The following is a 22,981-nucleotide window of genomic DNA, read 5'->3' on the forward strand; positions in this document are numbered from 1 at the left end:
CCCTCCAGAGCATCACTATTCTTTTAATCTCCTTTCCCAAGAGAAAGAACTTCAGCGCCAACTCCATCCACCTCAACCTCGCTAACAAAAAGAAATCTACTTACGTTGCTTTCATGTTGTTTTTGGGCTCCAGGGGGATCTCTAGCACCTTGGTGTTGCCAATGATCTTCTCGTAGCTGGTGGTGGTGACGGTTTTGCCGGTGATGCGATGCACCTGGTAGAAGGCGTGGGGCTTCAGGATGCGCTCGTCCGCCGTGCCAATGAAGATCTGCAGCCCCAGGGGCTTGTTCTCCATGTAGCCGTGCAGCTGGCGAGACATGGAAACTGCTGTCACACACTGGGCCTGCAAGGCCTTCAGGAAACCAAGGAGGTTTGCAGGCATGTGCAGATAAATGTGGGTATCTGCACTGATTCACTGCTTTTGGAAACTCATCCTTCCCCCAGCTGCTGGTTCACCTTCAACCATTCCTCTGGCACTATACTAAAACACCACCTGTACAGGTAGAAATGGAATTTTGGGTCTGGGACTGAACATCACGAGGATGGCTTAGTTGACCTCGGAGCCTGGGGTTTCTAGGCCTCAAGGACACACATTATTCTGTCTTCTTTGTTGTTTTTTTTTATAAACACCATTTGCTGCAAGGAAACCAGAGTGCCTCCATAGAGCGGGAGACAAGGAAATTTCTCCTTCCTTATTAACGTTCAAAATTACAAATCAAACCATTCTAAATTTCTCACATAACCAAAAATGAGAACCAGACATTTATCTACCACATAGCCAGGGATCGAGCTGAAAGGGAACTTTATGGTCTGAGACATGCTAAATTTGTTTTCAATTACTCTGTCCACACACAAAACCTTGATGAAGCCATACAAAGCAAATAGTACTGGAAGATCAGAGAAAAGGAAGATTAAGCTAATGGTATTCATGGCCAAACCAGGGTTTTTTTCCTTTTTTTTCTTTTCACCAGTCAGCAGGAGGTATCCTTGCACAGAAGGATTAATTCCCCCCTGGAAGGGAACCACATGCAGCATCAATGCAGCGCTGGCAGCCTTCCTCCAGTGTGGCAGATGTAAGTGACACTCACTCTGCAGAGCCACCACTCCTCACCCAGCACACGTTCTGGAGGCAGCAAAGCCAGGGGCTGTGCCCCAGAGAGCCCTGGCGGGGCTGAGTGAGCAGCCTGCCCTGGCATGGACAGCTCCAGGAACAGCTCCATTGAAGGCACCAGGCCCTGGTTTTGTAGAGCAAACTGCAGAGCCCAGCCCAGGCACAGCCCGGACCGTCCCACACCTCACTGGCAGAGTTCTGGAGATGGACAGGGGGGGAATGGGGCAGGAGGCTCTGTGCAAACCCTGAGCTGCCTCTGGGAGCCAGGGCAGGAGCAGGGAGCCGGGCTCGGAGCACCAGGGCTGGCACTGGAGGCACAGCATGGCCAGGAGTGTGAGAAATACAGCAGCAGCCACGGGCACATTCAGAAACGGATAAAGCAGATGGGAGATGAAAGGCAACAGAGGCCAAAATGACAGATCTGCTGGGAACAGGCACTGATGGAGGAACAGCCCCTGCTGATCCACAGCCCAGATCCACTGGGACCCCCACAGAAACCCACCCTAAGCACAGGGCTTTCAAAATCCAGCCTTTCCTGGCCTTCAGCAAAGCCCTTGGATCACCAAAAGCCATCCTGTCTGCACAAGGGGTGAGGGAAGAGCAGTTTTTGAGCACTGAGTGTGTTTATTGTCATGCCTGACAGAGTAATTCTTGGTGGACAGAGTAATTCTTTCCCTGCATCCTTTGGGCAGGAGGGGTTATTACAGTGACAGCAAAGCAGCTTTTGCTCTCCCCTCTGCACTGGCAGAACAAAATCCCAGAGTTATGGGTGGGAGACTGAAAGGGAGGAAAACAGATAATAAATTACAAAAGAAAATCTGCCCCCAGTGAGCACAGTCAGTAGCAGCTGTAACAGAACTGGCTACATACACAGGTTTTCATACTGGCCACCTTTAAAAGTCATTTTAAGTGGTGTTTGCTCATGTACAGAATGAGTTCCCAAGACAAAACTACTCATGGTTGTCCAATAATGTGCATGTCTGTGGGTGTGTGTTGTATGAATGCATACAGACTTAGAGAAGAGAGGAATTGATTCCCTGTTCATTGGCACTGTCTGTATTATCTGCTGGCCCAGGGGCATAAAACACACAGTAAAAGGCCTCCTGATCCTCCACAGAACCAGATTTTAAATCAGTTTGGTCAGTGGAAGAAAATGACTTCTTTCTTTGTAATTTATGGTATTATGGCAATGCTCTGGGATGATGTAATTGTAAAATCAGAATAGCATTATAAAATGCAAATACAAAGAGAAAAAATATATGTAAAAGAGTCAAGTGTCCCCATTTAAAAGGGTTTATCCTTGAGCTAATTGATTGCTCAAGGGCTATATTGCCTGAAAATATTAGCATTTTCAAGGCTAATACAGGTGACCATTTACCATAACCATTTCCATCTACCTTTCACTTGCTATGAATGACAACCATTTCCATCTACCTTTCACAGCAGGATGACTTAATAAAAAACCAGAGATGAACAGCTCACAGAAACACTCCAGGAACTTGAAAATCAGTTTTACACTCATCTTCACCACCAATTTAGCACAGCTCTGGTCATGTCACAGCAGCTCTCTCTTTACCAGCACCAGGGAGCAGTGATGCCCGCCCTGCTCAGCAGGGACAGAGCATCTGTGCTGCTTTTGTGTAGAGAAAATTCTGTGAGCTAGAATGGCAGAACCCATCAGAGCCATGCTGCAGAGGTATGTCTCTTCTTAAAACTGAACTGCTGAGGATTGTCACTGTCAGCAAACACTCACCTCCACTACACCAGGCAGCTGCTTTAGTATTTAACCAAAGCACCGATCTCTTCTTTGGAGAAGCAAAGGTGGAAAAAATTTGACCCTTAAACAAACTTTGGGAAGTGAAGATTTAAAATGCTTTTTAAAATTCTAACTTCGAAATTCATTTTTTCCTCCCTTAGCAACAATGAAACGGCTCTAAAATCTCTGTGTTTCAGAGTTGTTCTGCTCATCAGAGCTGCTCCCTCCAAGCCCTGTCAGGGGAGCACCAGCCCCATACCAAGGTGCGCCTTCACTCTTTCTCACTTCTCTTTCCATGAAGAAAACAAAATCTGGATTTCAGTTTCAAGAGAGTGAGGATCAAGAAAGATTTATGAATACAGAACTCTGGGAGGAAATATTTTTGTGTATTATAAGGTGACCTATTCACAATAAAACTCCCCCAAACTGTATACAGATCGAGTTGGAAAAAACCCAACTCCTTTGAGTCACATTTGCCACAAGGGGAAAGAGAAGCCAGACATGATGTGTACCTTTCCATACTCTATTTTGGGACTTTAAGATCCTATTTCTTTCAGTTGAAAGATTTTTCTTAAACTTTGCTTTTGCCTAACTCCTACAATATTAACACAGCCAGACATAGGCTGGTCTGTGACCTGAGGAAATGCAAAGCACTTCGGCAGATAAACAAATAACATCATTCTGAAAACAAGGAGACTTTTCTTGTTTGGTTTGCTGCTATGATTGGGTTTCTAAACAAAATGGAAATGTGTGGCACGATTAAAAGCATCATCTCACCTCTGCAGGAATCAAACTCATTCTGCACTCCATCCATGGATCAATACCAGTCAAATTTGGGAAAGGGGAGGATTTGAGTGTCATTTGCAGAAGGCACCTGTGCAATTCTGTATGCAAAAACGAGCAGATGTGCCCTTGCTGCTGAGTTTGTTCAGTTACACACCCAACACCACCCTGTGATGGCCCTGGCACTGCAGCCATCAGGAGCACACATCAGGCACATGAAACACTTCTCCTGCCCTGTTCCAAAACTCAGGTCTCCTCACAAACTGAGACCCAGCTCCAAATACACAGAACTTAAACACAGAGGTGTCAATTCCCTTCTAAACCATTCCCTGCCCAGTGCAGAGATGAACCAAACCCTGCACCCAAGCACTGGCAGTGCCCCTGCCCGGAGGGATGTGAAACACAGGGTCAGTGCTGGGCTGCACAAAGAGCACAGGCTGCAACACTGCTCAGTTGTGCTGAAATCAAGGGATACATTGACAGCAGAGCCAGAAAGCAAGGCAAATTCTTTAAAGATTCTGTAGGTGATCACCTGTAGATAACAACATACCTATACAGGGGGAAATCAATGCAATTTTGAAATTTACATCTTTCAATTTGGGATATGCGTTCTTGAATTTAAATATTATTACAATTTATGTAGAATTACATTATCAGCAGGAAGAAGAGAGATTCATAGAAAATAAATAACTTTTTTTATTCTTACCCAGAAGCCAGGCCAGAGAGGGGCAGTGATTTCCCAGGTCCTGCAGAGGGTGAGCAGCCAAAGCCCAGCGAGAAACTCGTGGTGCCTTGTGCTCTGCTGCAGGGCATGCTGACAGGGAATGCTGATCCCATCCTGCTCTGCTGCAGGGCATGCTGACAGGGAATGCTGATCCCATCCTGCTCTGCTGCAGGGCATGCTGACAGGGAATGCTGATCCCATCCTGCTCTGCTGCAGGGCATGCTGACAGGGAATGCTGATCCCATCCTGCCAGCACCCCAAACTGGCACTTCAGGCACCGCTCAGCAGCTGCAGCACCTCAGTTCCCAGCAGCATTGCATGCTTTGCCTTTTCACTGCTGGGCTGCGGAGCCAAATTTTCTCGGGGATTTCTGGTTTGGCTGCTGCACATCAAAATGCTCCGTGCAGGGCTGGCTTTGCACGCTGAAAGCAGCAGCATCTGCAGCTGGTACTGTGTGCTTGAAGTGCCCCAGTAAGAGCGGTGTGAGCCCGACTGCTCTAGAGAGTACAAGGCAGTCATGTATTTCCCTTTCACCCCAACAGAGCTCTGCCTGTAGGTCTTTCTCCCTGGGATGGACAAAGCTGCATCTTTAAAGCACTTTCCTGTCTAGACAAGGCAAGCCGTGGCCAGGAGCAAAGTATAAACGTGGGGAATGGATTCTCTAGGGTTGGAGTTGTATCTGCTCGAAAGCACTCGGTCCCCCGGTCTCTGAGCTCGGGGTAAGCCGGGCTTTGGTCCGTGACCGTGGATCCCCGGCTGAGTCCCCTGGAGTCGCTGGGGATGTGCATGTGTGTGGCCAGCTCGGTGATTCACACCCCTCCCGGAGCCGGGCGAGCAGCGTTCAACGAGCAGCGAGCACAAAGCCGTGAGAAATCGCTTCCTCCGGGGCTCCCTTCCTGCTGCCGTGCCCGAGATAAGCGGGGCTGCCCGGCCGGCGGGGCTGCGGTGCCCCGGCCGCCTGCCCTGCTCCGCTCCGGCACCGCCAGCCGGCCCTGCACCAGCCCCAGGGCTGCCCCGAGCCCCTCAGACCCTCCGAGATGATGCTCTGGTCCCCCCTGCCTGCCCTGCTCCCTCCGGCACCGCCAGCCGGCCCCAGGGCTGCCCCCGAGCCCCTCAGACCCTCCGAGATGATGCTCCGGGCCAACTGCCCCGGTTCTGTCCCCCCTGCCTGCTGCAAACAGCTCCAGCCTCGGATTTGGATCGTTAATCCCCATCGTTAATACCCGCTGACCACAAGGATTTTTCTGGGGAGGTCTTTGCTCAACAATACTCGTAGCGAGATGGAAAATGTCACTGCATTGTCTCAGGGAGAGTGGCATATCAATAACTGTCAGGAATTCAACAAAGACCTCGTCCAGCCACTGTATCATGTAGCAGCTCCTCTGCCTGCTTCACTTAGAGCTGACATTGAGCAACAAAGCCCAATCTTCTCACATGGTTTTGTTCAATTTAATGTACTTGGGACACTGCAAAAGAACGCAAACCAGAAGGAAATCTTTGCCTTAGTTCCTTTTGCTCCCTACCAAAGCTGTCTAAAAAACCCTCTGTAGACAATCCTTTGAACATCTGATTCTGCTAAATTATAATTTTTTGATACTCAGTCTTAAGTGATTCTTATTTTGGTGACAGTTTAGTCAAAATTCCAAGGGTTGAATCTCACTTGCTCTGCTGTTCCTTACAGTAAATGACAACCAGACTCCCAGTGTCTTACTGGGGTTTCTGCTTTCAGATGGGGATAATATAACAATAATTAATGTCTCTGTCTGGGACACAGAGACAGCAGCCCCTGGAGAAAGCAGTCAGGAGGGTTTGCTCCTGACTGACCTCACACCGCAGTGTAAGCAAGTTGTTTCCTCTCTGGGCTCCAGTTTCCCTGCCCCTGTGAGGAGCTGCTCCTGTTTTCAGGATGCTTTGGCTATCTCAGATGAGTTTAAAAGAAGAGGCACAATGCATCTGTCCGTGTGCAGGGAGGAGGGTTTGGAGCTCTCATCTTCGCAGCTGGCTAAGAAAACCAGCTGTGCCATTAAAGCACTTCCATGCACACTCATGACAAAGGAGCTAAACCTCCCCAGCACGACAGAACTGACTGTGCCACCAGGAAACCAGAGGGTGAAAATTTGATGATTTTGACAGAATCACACCGGGGGAGTCCCTCAGCACGGGGCTCTGGCACCAGTTAGCAAAGCTGGACCCTTGCCAGCTGTCAGAACAGCCCCAGCCCAGCTGGAGCACAGCAGAGGGTGGCAAAGCAGGGCTTTTCTAAAACCTCACCCTCCTCTGCCACACTCAGCTCATCCTTCCCCAGGAGCATCCCCTGTGCCACCCTGGTGTGCCACAAAGCTTGACAGCAGCCATGGTGACAAGGGCACTTCCACCTGCACAGACATCAGTCTTGAGAGAGCAAGGGAGAGCTGGAGGCTCAGTGGGCAGGAAGCCTGTGAGCAGAGAGCTCTGGTGGGAGTTTACAGGACACTGCCCACCTGTGTGAACTCCTCCTGCAGCAGGCTCTGCATGGGGTGAGCTCTGTGCTGGAAGTGCCCACACCTGAAATTCCAGCTTTGCTTTACAGCACGCTGACCCCACAGGCACAGTCCTGCAGTGAGAACCTACAGCAAAGAATAACTAAATCTTGCTGCTGCCTCTTCCAGGAGTATTCGTGACCCACAAAACCTGCACAGCACAGGCATCCCCCTCAAACCAGCTGGTACACACTGCTTCCCCTCACCTCTGCCTAAACTCCTCTCCATCAAAAGCAATGTATTCTCAATCAGGCTCAGAAGGTTCAGTGAGAGCTTTTCATTCACCTCCACTCAGAATTACAGCCATGCTTGCAGCACAGCACGGGGGCTGCTGACCTACCCTCACATTTGATGGCACACTGGTTCTGAAGAGGATTTCCCAGATGCAGCTGAAATCTCTGGTTTGGCCACTGCACATCAATGCCTGCAGCAGTAAATAAACCCAGAGCTCAAAGCTCCAGAGGCCCCTGCAAGGATCCCTGTGCAAACAAGCCCTGCAGCCCTGCAGTAAATCAGGTGTGAAAGGTGCAGGTGCTCTGTCACACCAAACCCCGCAGCAGCCAAGCCCAGCTCCAGAGCAGGCCAGAGGCGGCACAAAGATGCTGCGCAGCACCGGCAGCTCCAGCGCAGCCTGGCCGGGCCCTGCCCTGCCCAGGGGCCTGGGGAAGGTGGGGAAAGGACAAACCCAGCTCTGGGATGTGCCCTGGGCAGCAAACCCCCCCGGCTGACAGGGCTGACAGGGTTTCAGCAGCTCAGCTCCAGCCCGGCCCACGTGTGAGAGTGCGAATCACCCCACGAGCTGTGATTTGGTTTTGAGTTTCCATCAAAGGCTCTGGTTTCACTAACACACCAATGAATTAGCTGAATGTTGGAAGTCACATACAGTTAAAAGTCAGAGCCCCATGGGAAGCCCAGGCTAAGAAACAATGTCTCCTTTGACTGCGAAACCACAAGAAAACACAGACGGCAAAATTCAAATATAAAAGGAAAGTGGAACATACGTTTGTTATTGTAAAGCAGCTCCTGTGAGCTCCACTAACAACTCTGCCATTCCAGCTTCTTTTTAATAAGAAAAATAAAAAGAGGCAGTGAAAGCCACCACAATTTTTAAAAGTTAAACCCAGGGGAGCGTTGGGCTGGCTGTGCTGAACAGGAGCCCCTCTCTGCACAGCTTTCCTGCTTGGAGAGAAGCAAGGGGAGCCTGGCACACGGGGCTGGAGGGGCTGGGGGTCCCTGTGCCTGCCCCTGCCCTCACCTGAGCACCGGGGTTTGGCAGCCCTGCTCTGCACTTGGATTTTGTACCAAGGCAAACAGTGGGAATTTAACCTGTGCCATTCCACTCCAGGGTGTGTTTGCTCTGCCACCTCTATCCCAGCTCTTTGCACAGGAGCAGCCCCTGCCTTTCCCAATGGACAGGCTCTTGCACAGCCCTGACTGGAGCAGCTGGGTACAAATAAGCAGCTTTGGGAAAAAGCTGGGAACCAAAGGTGCCTCCCCCTCCTCTGTGGTCTCAGTGACCAGGGGGACCTGCAGGATGGAAGGAGCAGGGAACCTTCAGCTTTGTCCTGGCTACAAAGCATCTCCTGGCTATTCTCAGCACCTTAACACCCTGGGGATACTCACACCCCTAAAACCTGGGCTTCCCTACAGCTAACACGAGCTGTAAACTCCTCCCAGGAGTGACTCAAACACCTGAGCTGGGAGCCTGTGCTCCCCCATGGGACTCTCCACGGCCCTGAAATCAGACATGTGAGCACCCCATGGCCTGCAGGGCTTCTCCCCCTGCTCCTGGCACAGCCAATGTCCCCTCCCCATGTCCAGCTGCCCTGAGGCTCTGGCCACCAGCCCTTCTCCTGCCACGCTTGGAGCGCAGAGCCTGGAGCGCAAACTCGGGCCGTGACGCGTGAAGAAGAGGAAGCGGCATCAGAAAGATAAACCACAAGATAAGGCTTGGAGGATATGAGATCTGCTGGTCTGTAGCTTCAGAGCACCCAGAAGAAGAAATCTGCATGCAAAATGCATTTTCCAAAAAATAAATATTGCAGGGCAGCACTGTGCTGCAAAAACCAGCCAAGACCTCTTCTGCCAGCAGGTTCAGAGGGGTAATTAGTCATGTGGAGGGTTAATTGAAGGCTTTTTTAAAATCAGATTTGTTTCAAAAGGGATTGTATTTTAGAAAAACACTCTGTTTACATCCAACAAGAAGACAAAAGTAAAACTTCACAGAGGGGAAAGAAAGAGAGGGGAAAAAAAGATCCCCTGAAGCCAAATAACTTCTGACATGAAAACTTTGGATTTTACTAGCCTCCCCCGGTCTGAGATGTCATAAACCATACAGGTGCAACTATCTCATTACTTGGCATCCATATGAACCTGGTTATGTTCAAGTGAACACAAATTCAACAAATACTTCCAGCTTTACAAGAAACCTTCAGAAAGAAACTGTCCATATTTTCCCCAGATGCAGGCCCAGCTGTGCAGAGGCACATCTGCTCAGGGAACTCAAGTGGACATTTGAATTTATAGTTTTAGATCCTGAAGCTTGATGGCAAATTATGATAAAACCAGCAATATTGGTTCCTGTCCTCAACAGAAAATCTAAATGCCTCTTTGATTGATATTGATTGCAGGAAGGAAACAAATTCTATTTGCCCATGTCACAAAAACTCCTTCGCTGCAATAAGGACCCTGTTGAGAGGAATACCTGGGGAGGGTAAGTGATACTGTAGTTGCAGCCAAACTGAGAAAGGAGCAAGTGCTGATTGCTATCATTCCTGCTTCTAGGCAGCTTCAAACACGCCACAGGAGGCTGTGAGCTCGTCAGACCCAAACCAAAATCCTGCATTTCTGAGGTATGGCAAATGGGACTGCTGTTTATTATTACCCTGCACCCTCTACTCAAATACCCAGGCCATACATGTAAGTCCAGCTCCATCAAAGCAAACAAATTCATTGATTTAACAATTTATGGCTTGATTTTAAAAGGGGATGAGCCTGCAGGGGAATACTGAACATATGCTTGAAGTTAAGCACAAATCAACCCAGTGAAATTAGTGGTATTGATCACATGCTTGAAATTACACATAAATGTTAATGTTTTCCTGGTTCCTGCAAGCCCTGAGTGTGTCAGGAACATCTGTGGGATGCAGCCAACTTTGTTTAGTGAGGGCTGAAGCTGTGGCTGACCTGCTCAGCTTCCACACATCCTTCCAGCACTCTCGCAGTGACACAGCACAGCCCCGACCCCAGCCTGGCTTTGGCTTTCCTTCAGGAAACATGGGCTGAAAACAGGGGAAATGAGGGAAATGACTGATGTGCCCCCGCTTGGGACACTGCAGCTACTCAGCCAGTATTTTATACCGCCCTTTGAAAGGTGAAGGAAAAGCTGCTCACACTCCAAACAGAAGAAGGGTTCAGCTCATTCAGCTCTCAGGTCAGCACGGGGACGAATTCATTCTCTCCACCATGGCAGCCTGAATTTTGCTCACTTGCTTCAGCAGTGACTTCCCAGGCACCTCATGACAGTCATGACAGGGGATCACACGAGGTTCATACAGCCCAGAAAAAGCAGCAAATACATTGCCCACGTTTCTGAGCTTTCAGAAGCCAATCCAAACCAACCTTCCCGAAGTCCTGGACTTCACCGCAGCTCAGCTCACACCCTTTAAGCACATCCCAAGGCTCACAGGGTGAGCTCCTCTTTCAGGGACAGCCCCCAGAGAGCATCTCAGAGATTAACTTGCCCCCCTTTTTCCTCCAGGAGACCCCCAGGCCTTACCTGGACCACGGGGTGGCCGCCGGTGGGAGCCTTGACAGCGCCGCGGCTGCCCTCGGTCTCGTAGTGCGCGCGGTGGTGGGGCTTGGGCTGCACCTCGATGCGCAGCTCGTAGGGGCCGGACTGGCTGCACAGGGGCCACTCCAGGGGAGGCAGGGACTGCACGGGCAGGCTGGGACACAGAGAGAGTCACACACCAACAGGGAGACTCCTGAGAACCTCATTTCTCAAATCCTGCTCCCTCCTTCCTCCCAGCGCCCCACCTGAAACGTCCAGGAGGCTCCCATGAGGTTCTGCTGGACTGCTCACACCTGACTGCAAGCTCTGCTGAGAGGACAATTTCTGTGGGCCCATCACCTTGCAGAAGAGGGTAAGATATTTCTGTTTCTTAAACAGAAATATCTGTAGCAGTTACATTTTTTCAAAGATCCCCCTCTTTTACCTTGCTTTTATTTATTCAAAGACCTCCCTCTTTTATCTAGCTTTTGTTTATTCAAAGATCCCCCTCTTTTACCAAGCTTTGGTTTTTCCAAAGATCCCCCTCTTTTATCTAGCTTTTGCTGTGTGTCTGCAGCTTGGATCACAGCATACATATTGTGAAATATTAACTCCATTTGCCACTACCTACCAGTTGTGTAAATTAACAGTTGTAAGATTTCCATAAATATGAAAATGCACATCAATAAAATGCTAAACATTCTTACCTGGTACTAGTTTTCCTGTTATGAAAATACATAAGGGTTTATGACATGAAATGAATACACTGCAAGGTACAACCAAAGCCTGCACTGGATTTTAAGCCACTCTCACTCTGTGAGCACAGGCTGCTGCCAGGACCGGTCTGACAAGCCAAGGAAGTCACAGCCTGTGCTCTCTCACTCACAGTTTGTGTTCAGCAGGTCAGGAACACCCTGGGCCAGCCTCAGAGCCAGCAGGATGGCACTGACAGGGTGCCAGCAGGGACTGGGAGCAGAGTCACACACTTGGCACCCTCAGTCCTGGCAGATGCCACAGAGCCAGACAATGGAGGGCTGAGATTTGGGCTAAGGGACAACTGACAAAGTGACAACCAACACAAAGTCACCAGAGTTGACCGAATGCTCAGTTTGACCTGGAGCAGTGAGCCCTGTTTGGAATCAAGCATTACTTCAAGAATTTTCGTCCTTAATGGAAATTTGTAAGGGACTTTACAAATTTTAAGAGCAGCAGGAGGGCACCAGAGTGTTCAGCCTTTGTCAAAGGCTGTCTGCAATCTGCTATCTAGACAAATCATTTGGAAATGTGTAGTGTACTGTGCTATCAATGAACCTCTTTGGTGACGTTTCTTCAAAGCCCTGACTTTTTCATCTCAGAATCCTAGTGGACCAGGCTCCCATTAACCAGTGCTGTCCCTGAGCACTCGGCTCTGGCCTGCCCAGGAAAACCCTCCCTAGGGATCATCAGCCATGACAGAGGACACCAAACCATGAAAAACATGGAAAACACACCCACAGGAAGGATTACATACCTGCAGATTGGTATTGCAGGCACCAGCTGCTTCGTCCAGGATGGAGGCACCAACAGAATGGATTCTGGGGCCGAGTTTCTCCTGTCCTCCTGCTCACAAGGCCCGTGGAAGTCGACAGTCTGAAAGACGTGACACGGAATGCTGTTTTTGTGGGAAGCCATGGGCGAAGGATCGGGGCTGGTTTTCCAGATCTTGGTGGGGACGCCGCAGGAGGGATCCGTGGGAAGGCTGCTCATAGCATCCATGGCGAGGGCAGCGCTGGCCAGCTGCGTGTAAGTGGCTGCAGAGGCGTCCTCTCTCGGGGGCAGGCGAGGAGAGGGCTGTGGAGAGGGGCTCCGGGACTGCCGGGGCGAGGAGCAGGGCAGCTGGGCGCCGTAGAGCCCCGTGCAAGAGAACCTCCGCTTCGCACCCGGCGACGAGGACCTTGAGTTGGGACAGGGAGATGGTGAGTGGCGTCCCAAGCAGGCTTCCTCCGTGGTGCTTGTTCGTGGTGACATTATTGGAGAGGTTCTAGGAGAATAATGAGTATGGATGTTTTGAAACTGCGGACAAAGGTCATCACTAGGACCATTATTTGGTGAAACACATGGAGACGTGCAAGGAGATACATTTGTCTCTGAAATGAAACTTGCAGAGGAGCCGCTACTAGCTGGGCTCAGACACAGTGGTTCTCTGTAGCCCTCAAAGCCAGGGACAGGCAGGGTAACCCTGGGGCTAGTGGTGGCTGAGTTTGGCTGATGTTCTGCCAACAGAACATCTGTGTCTCTGCTGCGGAAGGGCCCCCCCGAATGGATCAGTTCATGATATGGAGTTATTTCAATCCTAGGGCTCGGAGCAGAGGCCCCTGCGGCGTTGGCAGGGTGAGTAGGTGTTGGCCCTATGCTATCTGGCTGTCCATATCTGCCCATGGGATCTGCAGCAAGGCTAGGAAAAGGCAGGGGGCATGGCTTGAGGCCACAGTCCAAGACATCATGAGCGTATGTAACTCCAGAGGGTGGGCTGCTGGTTTTATGTGGAGTCGGTTCTTCTGGAAAAAGAAGGGTCTCTTTCAGACTGTAAATATTGTTACAGAAGCTGAGCAATCACGGATTAAAAAAATGCATACTTATAAACTGGTTGTGATCTGATATTAGCTTATTATTTCATTCTTTTTCACTGCAGTTAATGCCTGAGAGAAGTACTGGATTAAGAGCCAGGGGAGCTCAAGTGCTCAGGGCAGGTGCAGCACGGACAGAAGCACTGCAAACACCTCCAGCCAGGCTCCTGCTGCCTGAGCCTCACCTGAGGGATGCCCTGGGCAGGTGAGCAGCGTGTCAGCCCCTCTGTCCACAGCCTCCTGCCAAGGACACCCGGGTGCTGTGACTTTGGTCACATTTTGCCAACCAGGAGCTGGACTGAAACCAGCACACCACAAAACCGCTTCCAAACAGGTCTACACAAAACCAAATGTTGAGGAACAGCTTTTGGAGAAGGGAGAAACACCTTCTTTACACATCCAAACCCAGCCAGGAAAGGCTTCATGAACCCAAGCTGAGCTCAAACTCTTAAACTGAAAAGTCAGTTCTGTGTGATGATTTGTTTGGCTCTGCATCATGACAGCAAGTTTGGTGACAGGTTTCATGTGAGTCAGAAAACACAGTCACAAATATTTGTTAGAGAAGAGAGAGGGAGAAAGAATCCAGCCCTGTGGTTAAGGGCAATCCCATTCCCATTTCAGCCCAGGGAACATTTTCAGACAGGGATTATAAAATACACAATAACAAGTAAATGTTCAGTAGAACTCTCTCTCTCTGCTGGTACCAAAACCCCTCAGTTTTCAGAGATTCCCATTTTGCAAACTCTGCCCAGGCTGCAGAGCACAGGGATGCTTCCAGGGAACACAGAATTCTCAGCACTGCAGAGCCCAGCTCCAGCCTGGTCCCAGCACCTGAGGGTGCGCAATGGCAGTGGCATCCCAGAGAGCCATGGCAGGCATTCCCATGGACATCAGCCCCTGGAGCTGAAGAATATTTGTCATGACACAAAAACATGCAAAACATTACCAGGATTTGTATATGTTTTTAAAGATTTCAGTGTTTCCAGCAGGAAATACCAGAAATAGCTCCACAATTTGGGATTAATTCACCCTATCTGCTCACTCTGGGCACAGATCAGTGCATGTCACAGGCAGAAGGTTTCATTTAAATATTTAAATTACTGCTCCAGCATTTTGTCTAACTCCTACATGACATTAGACAGCAATTCCCATGAGAAAATACCACACAGAAAGCCAGGCAGGAGCTGACTGTGCTTTCTGCAAAAGCAGCAGAAGTTCCCAGTGAAACTTCTACATGCAGAGAGATTCTGACTTATTTTCAGCAGGCTTCTGTTCATTTTTAGGAACTGCTGAGCCTTTGTGTTCAGCGGGAAACCCCAAGAGCCGAGCAAACAAACCAACACACAGAATGGCTGGGACAGGAGGGGAGCTGCACACGACAGCCCAACTTGCACATTTCTTAAGGTTCCCTCTGGCTTTTAATCCCAGCACACAGCTGGTTTGGGGATAGGAAAACAGCAACGAGTCACTGAATTGTGAGCCAAACGTATTTTTAGCGCCGTTGATTTCAGAGCTTTGGCACTCGGGAGCAGTGTGTCATCCCCATCACTCAGGTCTGACACATCGAGCCTCGAGATTGCTGCTGAGATCCCCTTTGAACAGAACTCGTCATGTCTGCACGCTGAGCAGAGCAACACACCCCCACAGCCTCAAAGCATGCTCTGGGGACAACCAGCCCCTTTCCAGCTGATGCCAGGGGGCAAAACCAGCCCCAGGCAGGGCCAGGCTGGATGCCAGGCTCCAGGCAGGGTTTGTGCACCAGCAGGAGCAGAAACCTCTCCAGGCTGAGCAGCTTCACGTCAAGGAACAGGTGAGTCTGTCAGCTCCCTGTGCAGCACACCCACAGCTAAAGCCGCTCCCCACACCTTAAACTGAATTATCTGTGCCAGGTACAACAGGTACAGAACCAAAACTCAACACAGCCAGCAGCAAAGCCAGTGGGGGGAGGCTCATGTTTGGTATGGGAAACGCACATGTATTTGTATGTGCACGTGTAATTTTAAAAGTTTGCTGCATAAAGAACACACCCCTTACTCACAGTGACAGCCCATCAAAACCCGGGCTTCAGACAGCGCACATTCTCCCAGCTTAGCCCTGAAACACCGCGTTTCAGAGAGCGCTTTCAGCCTGGCACTGCCCCAGGTGCGAATAACAACGCTCACACACACAGAGCAAGCCGCAGCCTGCCCTGGCAGCGGGACACAGCCCAGCAAACACCCCCAGCTCCAGCAGCAGCGATGTTTATTTACCCTCCCCGCATGGCACGCTGTCAGCGCTGCCCGTGGGCACGGCGGGCACACACCCTGCCCTGCCCGGGCCGGGCCGTGCCGTGCCGGGAGAGCCGGGCCTGGCTCAGGGCTGGGCCGGGGCTGCGGGAGCGGCACAATGCCGGCACTGTCCCGCCGCTCTGCCCACGGCTCTGTCCCCACGGCAACGCGGGGATGCTGCAGCGGCTCTGACCTCACTGAACAGCGACGGCTGCTCCCACAAATAAACGCCCTTCCATGGAAATCAGCAGGAATGCTGCCCGCTGCTTCAGCAGCAGGGGACCGGCTGCTCCGCTCCGGCCAGCTCGGCTGAGGTCAGGAATCTGCTCGAGGAAAGGGCAGGGCAGAGCCCGGGAGAGGAGCATCACCAGCAGCTGCTTCTGTGAGCAGCGTCCAGCCCTGCCCTTGTGAGGGCACAGGACGCTGGCCAGCAGCTCGGCTGCTTTTCCCTGCCCTTGCAGCTGCCATGGGGACACAGAGCCCAGGACACAGCACTGGCTCCAGGCAGACGGCCCCAGCACCAGTAAAGCTTCTCCCTGAGCTGCCAAGGTGAGCTTGGGTAGGGCAGCAGGAGCTCAGGGCAGCAAACCTCACACTGCTGGCCCTCTGCCACACTGGGATGGCAGGAACAGCCCTGCCACCCTCCAGCTGAGCTCCCAGGGAGGGAGAGCCCTTACAGAGAACAGGTACGGCATGGATCAGCCCAGCAGAGGTGTTTTCCAAGGAATGAAGCAACTCAGAGATAAGCTTTGCTCCCAAGGCTGTGCCAGCACCCAGAGTTCGTCCATTTCTGCATATTGCACCCCAGAACACAGGCTGCAATACTCCAGAAAGCACCGTTCTCTCCACTGCTGTTCTGATGGAGATCTCACAGGCAGCCCTCAGCACGGGCAGCTCCAGCATTTCCCCCATCCCTGCACTCAAGCATTTCCCAGCCTGAGGTTTCACTGCTGATTCACCCTCTGATTCAGTACCAAAGGATCCTTCTGCTTTCACAGGGGGTTGAAGGAAAGCCAGTCTCACACCCAGGCAGCACCGGCACCTCCTCGTGCTCTCAGTCAGCTCTGCTGTCAGCAAACACCCTTCCCTGTGTCACTCACTCCTCTTCCTAGAGCAGTGTGATGCCCAAGCCCTCTGGGATCCCACCCAAACTGCCCACAAGCTGCCAGCTCTCACTGCCCCTTTTCCCCACAGATCTTACACCCATTACTGTTTCTCTCACCACAGCAGGGCCCTGGATGCCCCTGTACTGCAAATAACCACCAAAGAGCTCCTCTGGCCCGGCCCAGGAAGGGTGCAGACACAGCCCCACCAGCCCTGGGGAAGCCAGGCAGCCTCCCCAGGGGGAGACCCTCAGGAGTGCCCTCAGGAACCCAGGGAGAGCTGAACCACAGGTGAAAGACATCAAGGGATTTCAGCTCCAAAGGACATGACCCTTCATTTACCAAACTCCCTTTCACACATCTCTGAATGGTGAAAAGGAAAAGGCTCCCGAGGCTGCCCAAGGGCAGGGCCACAGCAGGGTGAGCACACATGGCTTGGGGACGGCCACCCTGCGCTGGTCTGAAACAAGGCAGCGCCTTCAAAGCCACCACTCAGCCAAATGTGACAATTAGCATGAAATGCGGGAATAAAGGCCCACCCAGCAGCTGCATTCCACACTGGGTTTATCCAAACCATGCTCTAGGAAAAGCTAAAGATAGCCCTGTGCAGGCCAGGGGCACGAGCTGGGCTCTGACCTCGCATCCGCTGGCTGCAGCTCCCGGGATTGAACTGGAGTCCCTTATTTGCATAAGGAAAAGAGTCCATTTGCTTTTCTTAATTAACTTGCTTATTGTCATTTGAATGGCCAGTCCAGAGCTTCTTTGCATTTTTCAAAAGCTGAGCTGTCTGTTATTTACACTAACTGCTTGGAAGCTCCAAGTGAGAGCTGGTTTCCTGAGTGAAATCTGGAATTCTCTGGTAGATGTGCATATTTGTTTCCTTATGGCAGCGCTGAACACTGCCTCCTGTGTTCCTGAGCCAGCCCCAGGACCCAACTGCATGCACTTTCAGGTTTTTTTTCCTTTTAATAGCTTTGCATCTGGGAGAAGAAAAAAAGGCACGAGGCAAATTATTCAGGGCTTGACACCTACAAGACATGGCAATGTCCCTGGGAGCCTGTCTACATACAAACAAGCATTTGGAGGAATATTAATATTTATGGATGCTCCCTGCTTCCCCTCCCTACACTACGCACACACAGACCTTGTAGATCCATATCACCAGATGCAGTCTCAGAGTCTAATGAGCTACAGCAAGGGCCTGAGCCTCCAGAAAATACTCCTTCCCATCTGTATTCTTACCTGCTGTCAGGGCAGGGTTTCATCTGGAATCTTATTTAAACACAGGCTTTGTCTGGATTTGCAGAACACCCCTCAGAGCATCAGCTCCCAGAAGGGCTGAGCTCAGGCATTAAAAATGAAGTGGCAGCTTTACCTCTCAGCAGATCATCCCACAGCAAACCCGAGGGAGCTGCTGGAGCACAGCACTGTCTGCAGCTCAGCATTTTGTCTCTCAGCAGCCAGACACAGGTGTGAGGGCAGAGCACACCCAGCAGCCATCAGAACTCGCTCCTCGGGGAGCCCTGTTTGCAGGAGCTCGTTTGGAAACGCTCATTAACTCACCTGGCATGTCTGAAACGAGCTAAACTTTGGGCTATCACTGATACCACTACCAACACCTGCACAGGAACTCTGCAGGGAATGCATCCCATACTTTTGTGCTCAAAGGACGCAGAAAACATCCTCAATGGCCAAATGAAATCACACCTTCCCCTTGAAAGCAGTGCATGCCTTGCCCACAATCCCAGATCCTGTTTACCTGGACAGGCCCCTGAGTTCAGCAGATGTTTCTTGTTTGCAAATCCTGAGAATATTGCTAATTAAAGTCTGGCAAGTAAAGGTAAAAAGCACTCTGTACAGCACTGCTGCTTATGGAAATAGCTGGCTTCAAGAGGAACATCTAATATTAACAATATTGACTGCAGGGTTTTTGTTGACCCTTCTTTTCCCTGTTGCTTTTATATCAGTCCATGGCACACACAAGCACTACTGAATGCCAGACACTTTCAGGAAGGAGATTTCTGGCATCCCCATGACAACAAGTTGTGACATAGGTCCTACTTTTAAAACACAACTTTAGATAGATACTACCAAATTCCAACCTTTCAAAAAATTGTTTATCAGCAATAAATGTTCACCTCAGTCTATTCCTAGAGCCCAAAATTTACATTTTCCTGCATTTTTTAAATTTCAAAAATCCTTTTTAGCATGCTTATAGATGTGTTATTTCAGGACTTGTCATGAGCAGTGGGTGGAGCAGCCCAGGCCGGGAGGCAGGAACCAAATGCAGGAACCAGACTGAAGAGCTGGGACCCACTCCTTTGGTTTTGGTTCCACTTTGAATCCTGCTCTGCACAGGACTGTTTGCCCAAGTGCAGTTCAGATGAGGCCAGGACTGCACATGAACAATGAGCATCAGTTACCAGCAGCATGTGGACAAAGCCCTTGCTCAGAAATTGACCATTTTCTGCTCTCGTGTAAACACGCTTTAATCTTTTGTACATTAAAGCTTGCGGATGTATCCTGGATTGCTTACAGGCTGGAGCTGCTGCCTTTTCAAAGCCAGGGAGAATGTTCTCCAGATTACAATGCTCATATATATGGTTGGGATCTTTTTTTTGTTTTAATGCTAATGATTTCCATCTTTGGAACAAAATTACTACTAATTATGGTTTCCAGTCATTCAAAAGTGAAGAAAGCAGGCTCAAGAAGGAAGTTACTTCTACAACAAGCACACGCTGCTCTGCATTTATGTGGTTTGAAGATTAAACTTTCTACCCCCACCTACGTATGATTATATTCTGTAGAACTTCCCACTAAAGGCTTCACAGCAGCACTGTGTACTGTAAAGATGTGAACACACCAGCATCTGAAGCTTTCACTGACATTCAGTGTATTTTCATTAAAACCATTAACCGCTCCCCATCGTGGATTTATTGTAGCTTATTTTGATCTACATGAAACCTTGAAAGAAAATTCAGCTTTGTCCACCTGCTGGCATGAACCATCCCCAGTCAGCTTCGATGCTGGTGGACATCTGTACACTTAAACAAGGACAGAGAGAATAAAACTCAGCAACAACTCTCCATTTCACTGACGACACCACGACTCAGGCCTCAAAGGTCTCCTCCTTCAGAGGAACACAACATCTTTGAGACACCCTAGGGAAACACCAGCTCTCCACTGAGTAGAATCCAAACCAATGTATCTTAGAGACAACATCCCAACAAATCATTCCTCTGGGTCCTCCCTTTCGGCTTTGTCTTGTTTACACAAATCTATACTTTATGGGAAGCATCCCTGTTTAGTACCATCAACAGACCGAACTAAAATTTAGAAAGTCAGGGAACACTTGCCGCTGCTCTTTTAAGTATCACAGCATAAGCCCAAAAAAGCAGAACAGCCTGCAAAGCTTTCTTTTTTTTTTTTTTTTTTTTCTCGATTTTAACTTAAGCTGGTGCTGTTTGTCCCCAGGCTGGAGCCATGGCTGCAGGCAGGTCGGCCTCAAGGCTGGCAGCGGCTCCGAGGGCGCACAGAGCGGGCAGCGGCTCCGAGGGCTGCTCAGGGCGGGCAGCGGCTCCGAGGGCGCACAGAGCGGGCAGCGGCTCCGAGGGCTGCTCAGGGCGGGCAGCGGCTCCGAGGGCTGCTCAGGGCGGGCAGCGGCTCCGAGGGCTGCACGCCCCAGCGCTCCGGCTGCCCGGGAGCTGCCTGGGCACGGTGCGGGGACAGCGAGAGCCCGGCCGGGCTGTGCCGAGCGCCTCCGCTGCCCTGCCGGCCGCACGGCCCGGGGATAGCGGCGATGTGCCCGGCCGGCCCGACACTGCAGTCCGGCTCACACCGCGCCGCTCGGCTCCGTCCCGGCTCACACCGAGCCGCTCGGTGCAGCGGCCCCGGGCAGGCACCTGCCGGCCCAGCAGCACCGACGGCCGCGGCCCAGCCCCGCCTGCCGGGCCGGCCCCGAGGAGCTGCCGGGGGCTCCGCCGCGCCCGGGCGGCCCCTCACCAACCTTCGATCGGCTTGTAGTCGTAGTCGTAGTCGAAGAGGATGGAGAAGTCGAGCTCCTCCTGCGGGCTGTCCGGCCGGGCCGGGCCGGGGCCGGGCCCCGGGCCCCCCTCCTGCGGGCCGGGGTCGGGGCCGGGCCCGGGCCCGGGGCCCGCGGCGCTCATGGCGGCCCGGGAGCGGGGCTGCCCCGAGAGCCGCGACCCGGCGGAGCCTCCGGCAGCGAGAGCCGGGCGGTCACAGCGGGGAAACGGAGAGAACAACGGGAGGAAACGCCAAGAAATAAATGCCCGGGCCGGGGAAGCTGCGGCGGGCGCGCTGCCCCGACGGTGGGTGCGGGCGGCGAGCCCCGGGCGGCACGGCACGGCACGGGCGGCAGCGGGGCAGCTTCCTGCTCCTCTCAGCCACCTGCGCCGGGGCCGCCCCCGGGGAGGAGCCGGCACCGGCCCGGCAGCACCGCACGGGCCCCGCGCCCGCGGCAGCAGCGCCGGGATAACGGGGCTGGCCCGGCTCGGGGGCTCCACAAACGGGACCCTTGGCCGAGCATCTCCGCCCTGGTGCCCCTCGTTCGCTGTGACCGGCTGTCTGCCCCAGCCCCGCTCTGCGCGGCCGTGCCCCTGCCTGTGCGGGCTTCGCGCATCCCGCGCCATGTGCTCCCTGTGGGCGCAGCACAGCCTCTCCCAGCTGGGGCACCTTTACAGGCACCGGGCCCACCGTGCACAAGGGCTCTGTTCTCCTCCTGCCTCGCTCACAAACAGCGTTTCAGAGGATGGGCGCTCGCCGCCGTCCCTGCTGACCACAGCCGGGTGCTGCCAGCTCCCCCAGGTCCTCCGGCACCTCCACCACATTGACTGCATTCATCCCGTGTGCCCTGGCCCTGCGACAGCCTCCTGCCCCCGGGGCAGCGCTACCAGCAGCAGTGACTTCACTCGTGGTGACAGGGGACCCTGGGTTGTGTGCTCAGCCAGCTGCGGTTCCCTCGCTTACCTGTCTGTGTGCTGCCCTTTATGAGTGTGCCGATGGCTGTCAGCAGGTCTGTGAGTTTGAAAAATGCTCCCAGTCTGTAGACAGGGCAGGGAGGCAAAGGCTGAGGGACCAAGATCATTAAAAAGGTATTTTGGTGTTTACTTCAGCTTGTTTTTATTTGCTAAGCCTGTCGGCACAGCGGCATTAACTGCAAGACTAATCTGTAAGTTACGTTACTTGTGCAAGGTCACAGAAAGTCTGTTTTAAAGCACACATGAACCAGAATCTCTGCAGTGGAGTTTATAACCTACTGCCTTTCTCATTAATGTGTCCAGCCAAGTAATGACAAATGATTCTCATCACACCCTTTTGCTCCATCCTGTGCTCATCCAGAGGACAAGATCGCAGGCTTTCCCTGCAGTTTGCAGTCAGGTTCTTCACTGAGTTTCTGGAGAAGCCCAGGACTGGCAGGTCCCCCTGCAGCTCCTGGGGCACCTGTGTGTGAGCAGAACCACCACACAGGGCTGGGAGGCTGCACCAGGCCAGGTGGGCAGCACTCACACCAGTCAGGCCTTGTGGCATTAATTTGTTACTGGAAGGTGCCAGGGGACAGGGAGAAGTGCCTGTCAGAAAGGGCAGGTGAGCCTGCAGACGGAATGTTCACTGAGGGATTCACAGACACTGGCAGCCCTTTGGGGAACCTGTGCTACTCTCTCTGACAGCCTGGCTTGTTCTGAATTGTTTAAACATCTATTAAATTGGATTGTTTGTATCTGTTATCCAGTGATCCTAACCCTTTGCTGAGCACTGGCCTTTTATCATTGCCTCTTCTATTTAAAATTCATTAGAAAAACAAAATCTACTTGCTGATCTTGGCTTAGCACTAAAGAGAGCTGTCATCCTCACAGCTGACACCACACGGAGCACGACTGGAGAGCATCAATTGGATTAGCCTCAGAAGGAAATGGCACAAAAACTTTGGGCTTTTCAAGTGAGATACAGGTGATTGGCAGGAGGGCATGGAGAGATTACCCTGGCTTCTGCTAAAGCTCTATCCCATCTTTTGCTTCCTATGTGAAGCTTCAAACTTACCCTCAGCTACTCCTGTGATTAGTAATGCTCCACAAATGGAAATTGTACCTTTTGCTTTCCAGGAGCAGCGTGTCAGTGCTGACGCACAGAATCATCAGCCCTGCCTCTGCCCAGGAGCGAGGGCGACAGGACAGCAGTGAGAAAGGTGCTAGAGAAACGCAGGAATTAGCTCAGCTTATAGGATCCGGGGATTTTTGCCCAGCAGCCAGCCTGACAGATGTCAGGGAGCGAGAGGCACCAGGCTGCAATGCAGAGTGTGCCCGCTGCTCCTCCCTGCAGGGCA

General features: G+C 51.8%; 1 protein-coding gene across 1 annotated transcript in view; it reads right to left on the reverse strand.

The window, feature by feature from the left end:
• NFATC2 (nuclear factor of activated T cells 2) overlaps positions 1–20,807 on the reverse strand; it is a 120,952-nt gene extending 100,145 nt beyond the window's left edge. Inside the window, exons 1-4 of the mRNA XM_054274882.1 lie at positions 20,648–20,807; positions 12,176–13,202; positions 10,672–10,840; positions 105–307 (exon numbers count right to left, since the gene is read on the reverse strand). Coding sequence (XP_054130857.1) covers positions 105–307; positions 10,672–10,840; positions 12,176–13,202; positions 20,648–20,807 — 1,559 coding nt within the window. The remainder of the gene's footprint in view (positions 1–104; positions 308–10,671; positions 10,841–12,175; positions 13,203–20,647) is intronic.
• Between the last annotated feature and the right edge of the window lie 2,174 nt (positions 20,808–22,981).

Source organism: Melozone crissalis, unplaced genomic scaffold (genome assembly GCF_028551555.1).
Source record: "Melozone crissalis strain CALT ecotype California unplaced genomic scaffold, PUWL_Pcris_2 ptg000017l_1, whole genome shotgun sequence".
NCBI lineage: Eukaryota > Metazoa > Chordata > Aves > Passeriformes > Passerellidae > Melozone > Melozone crissalis.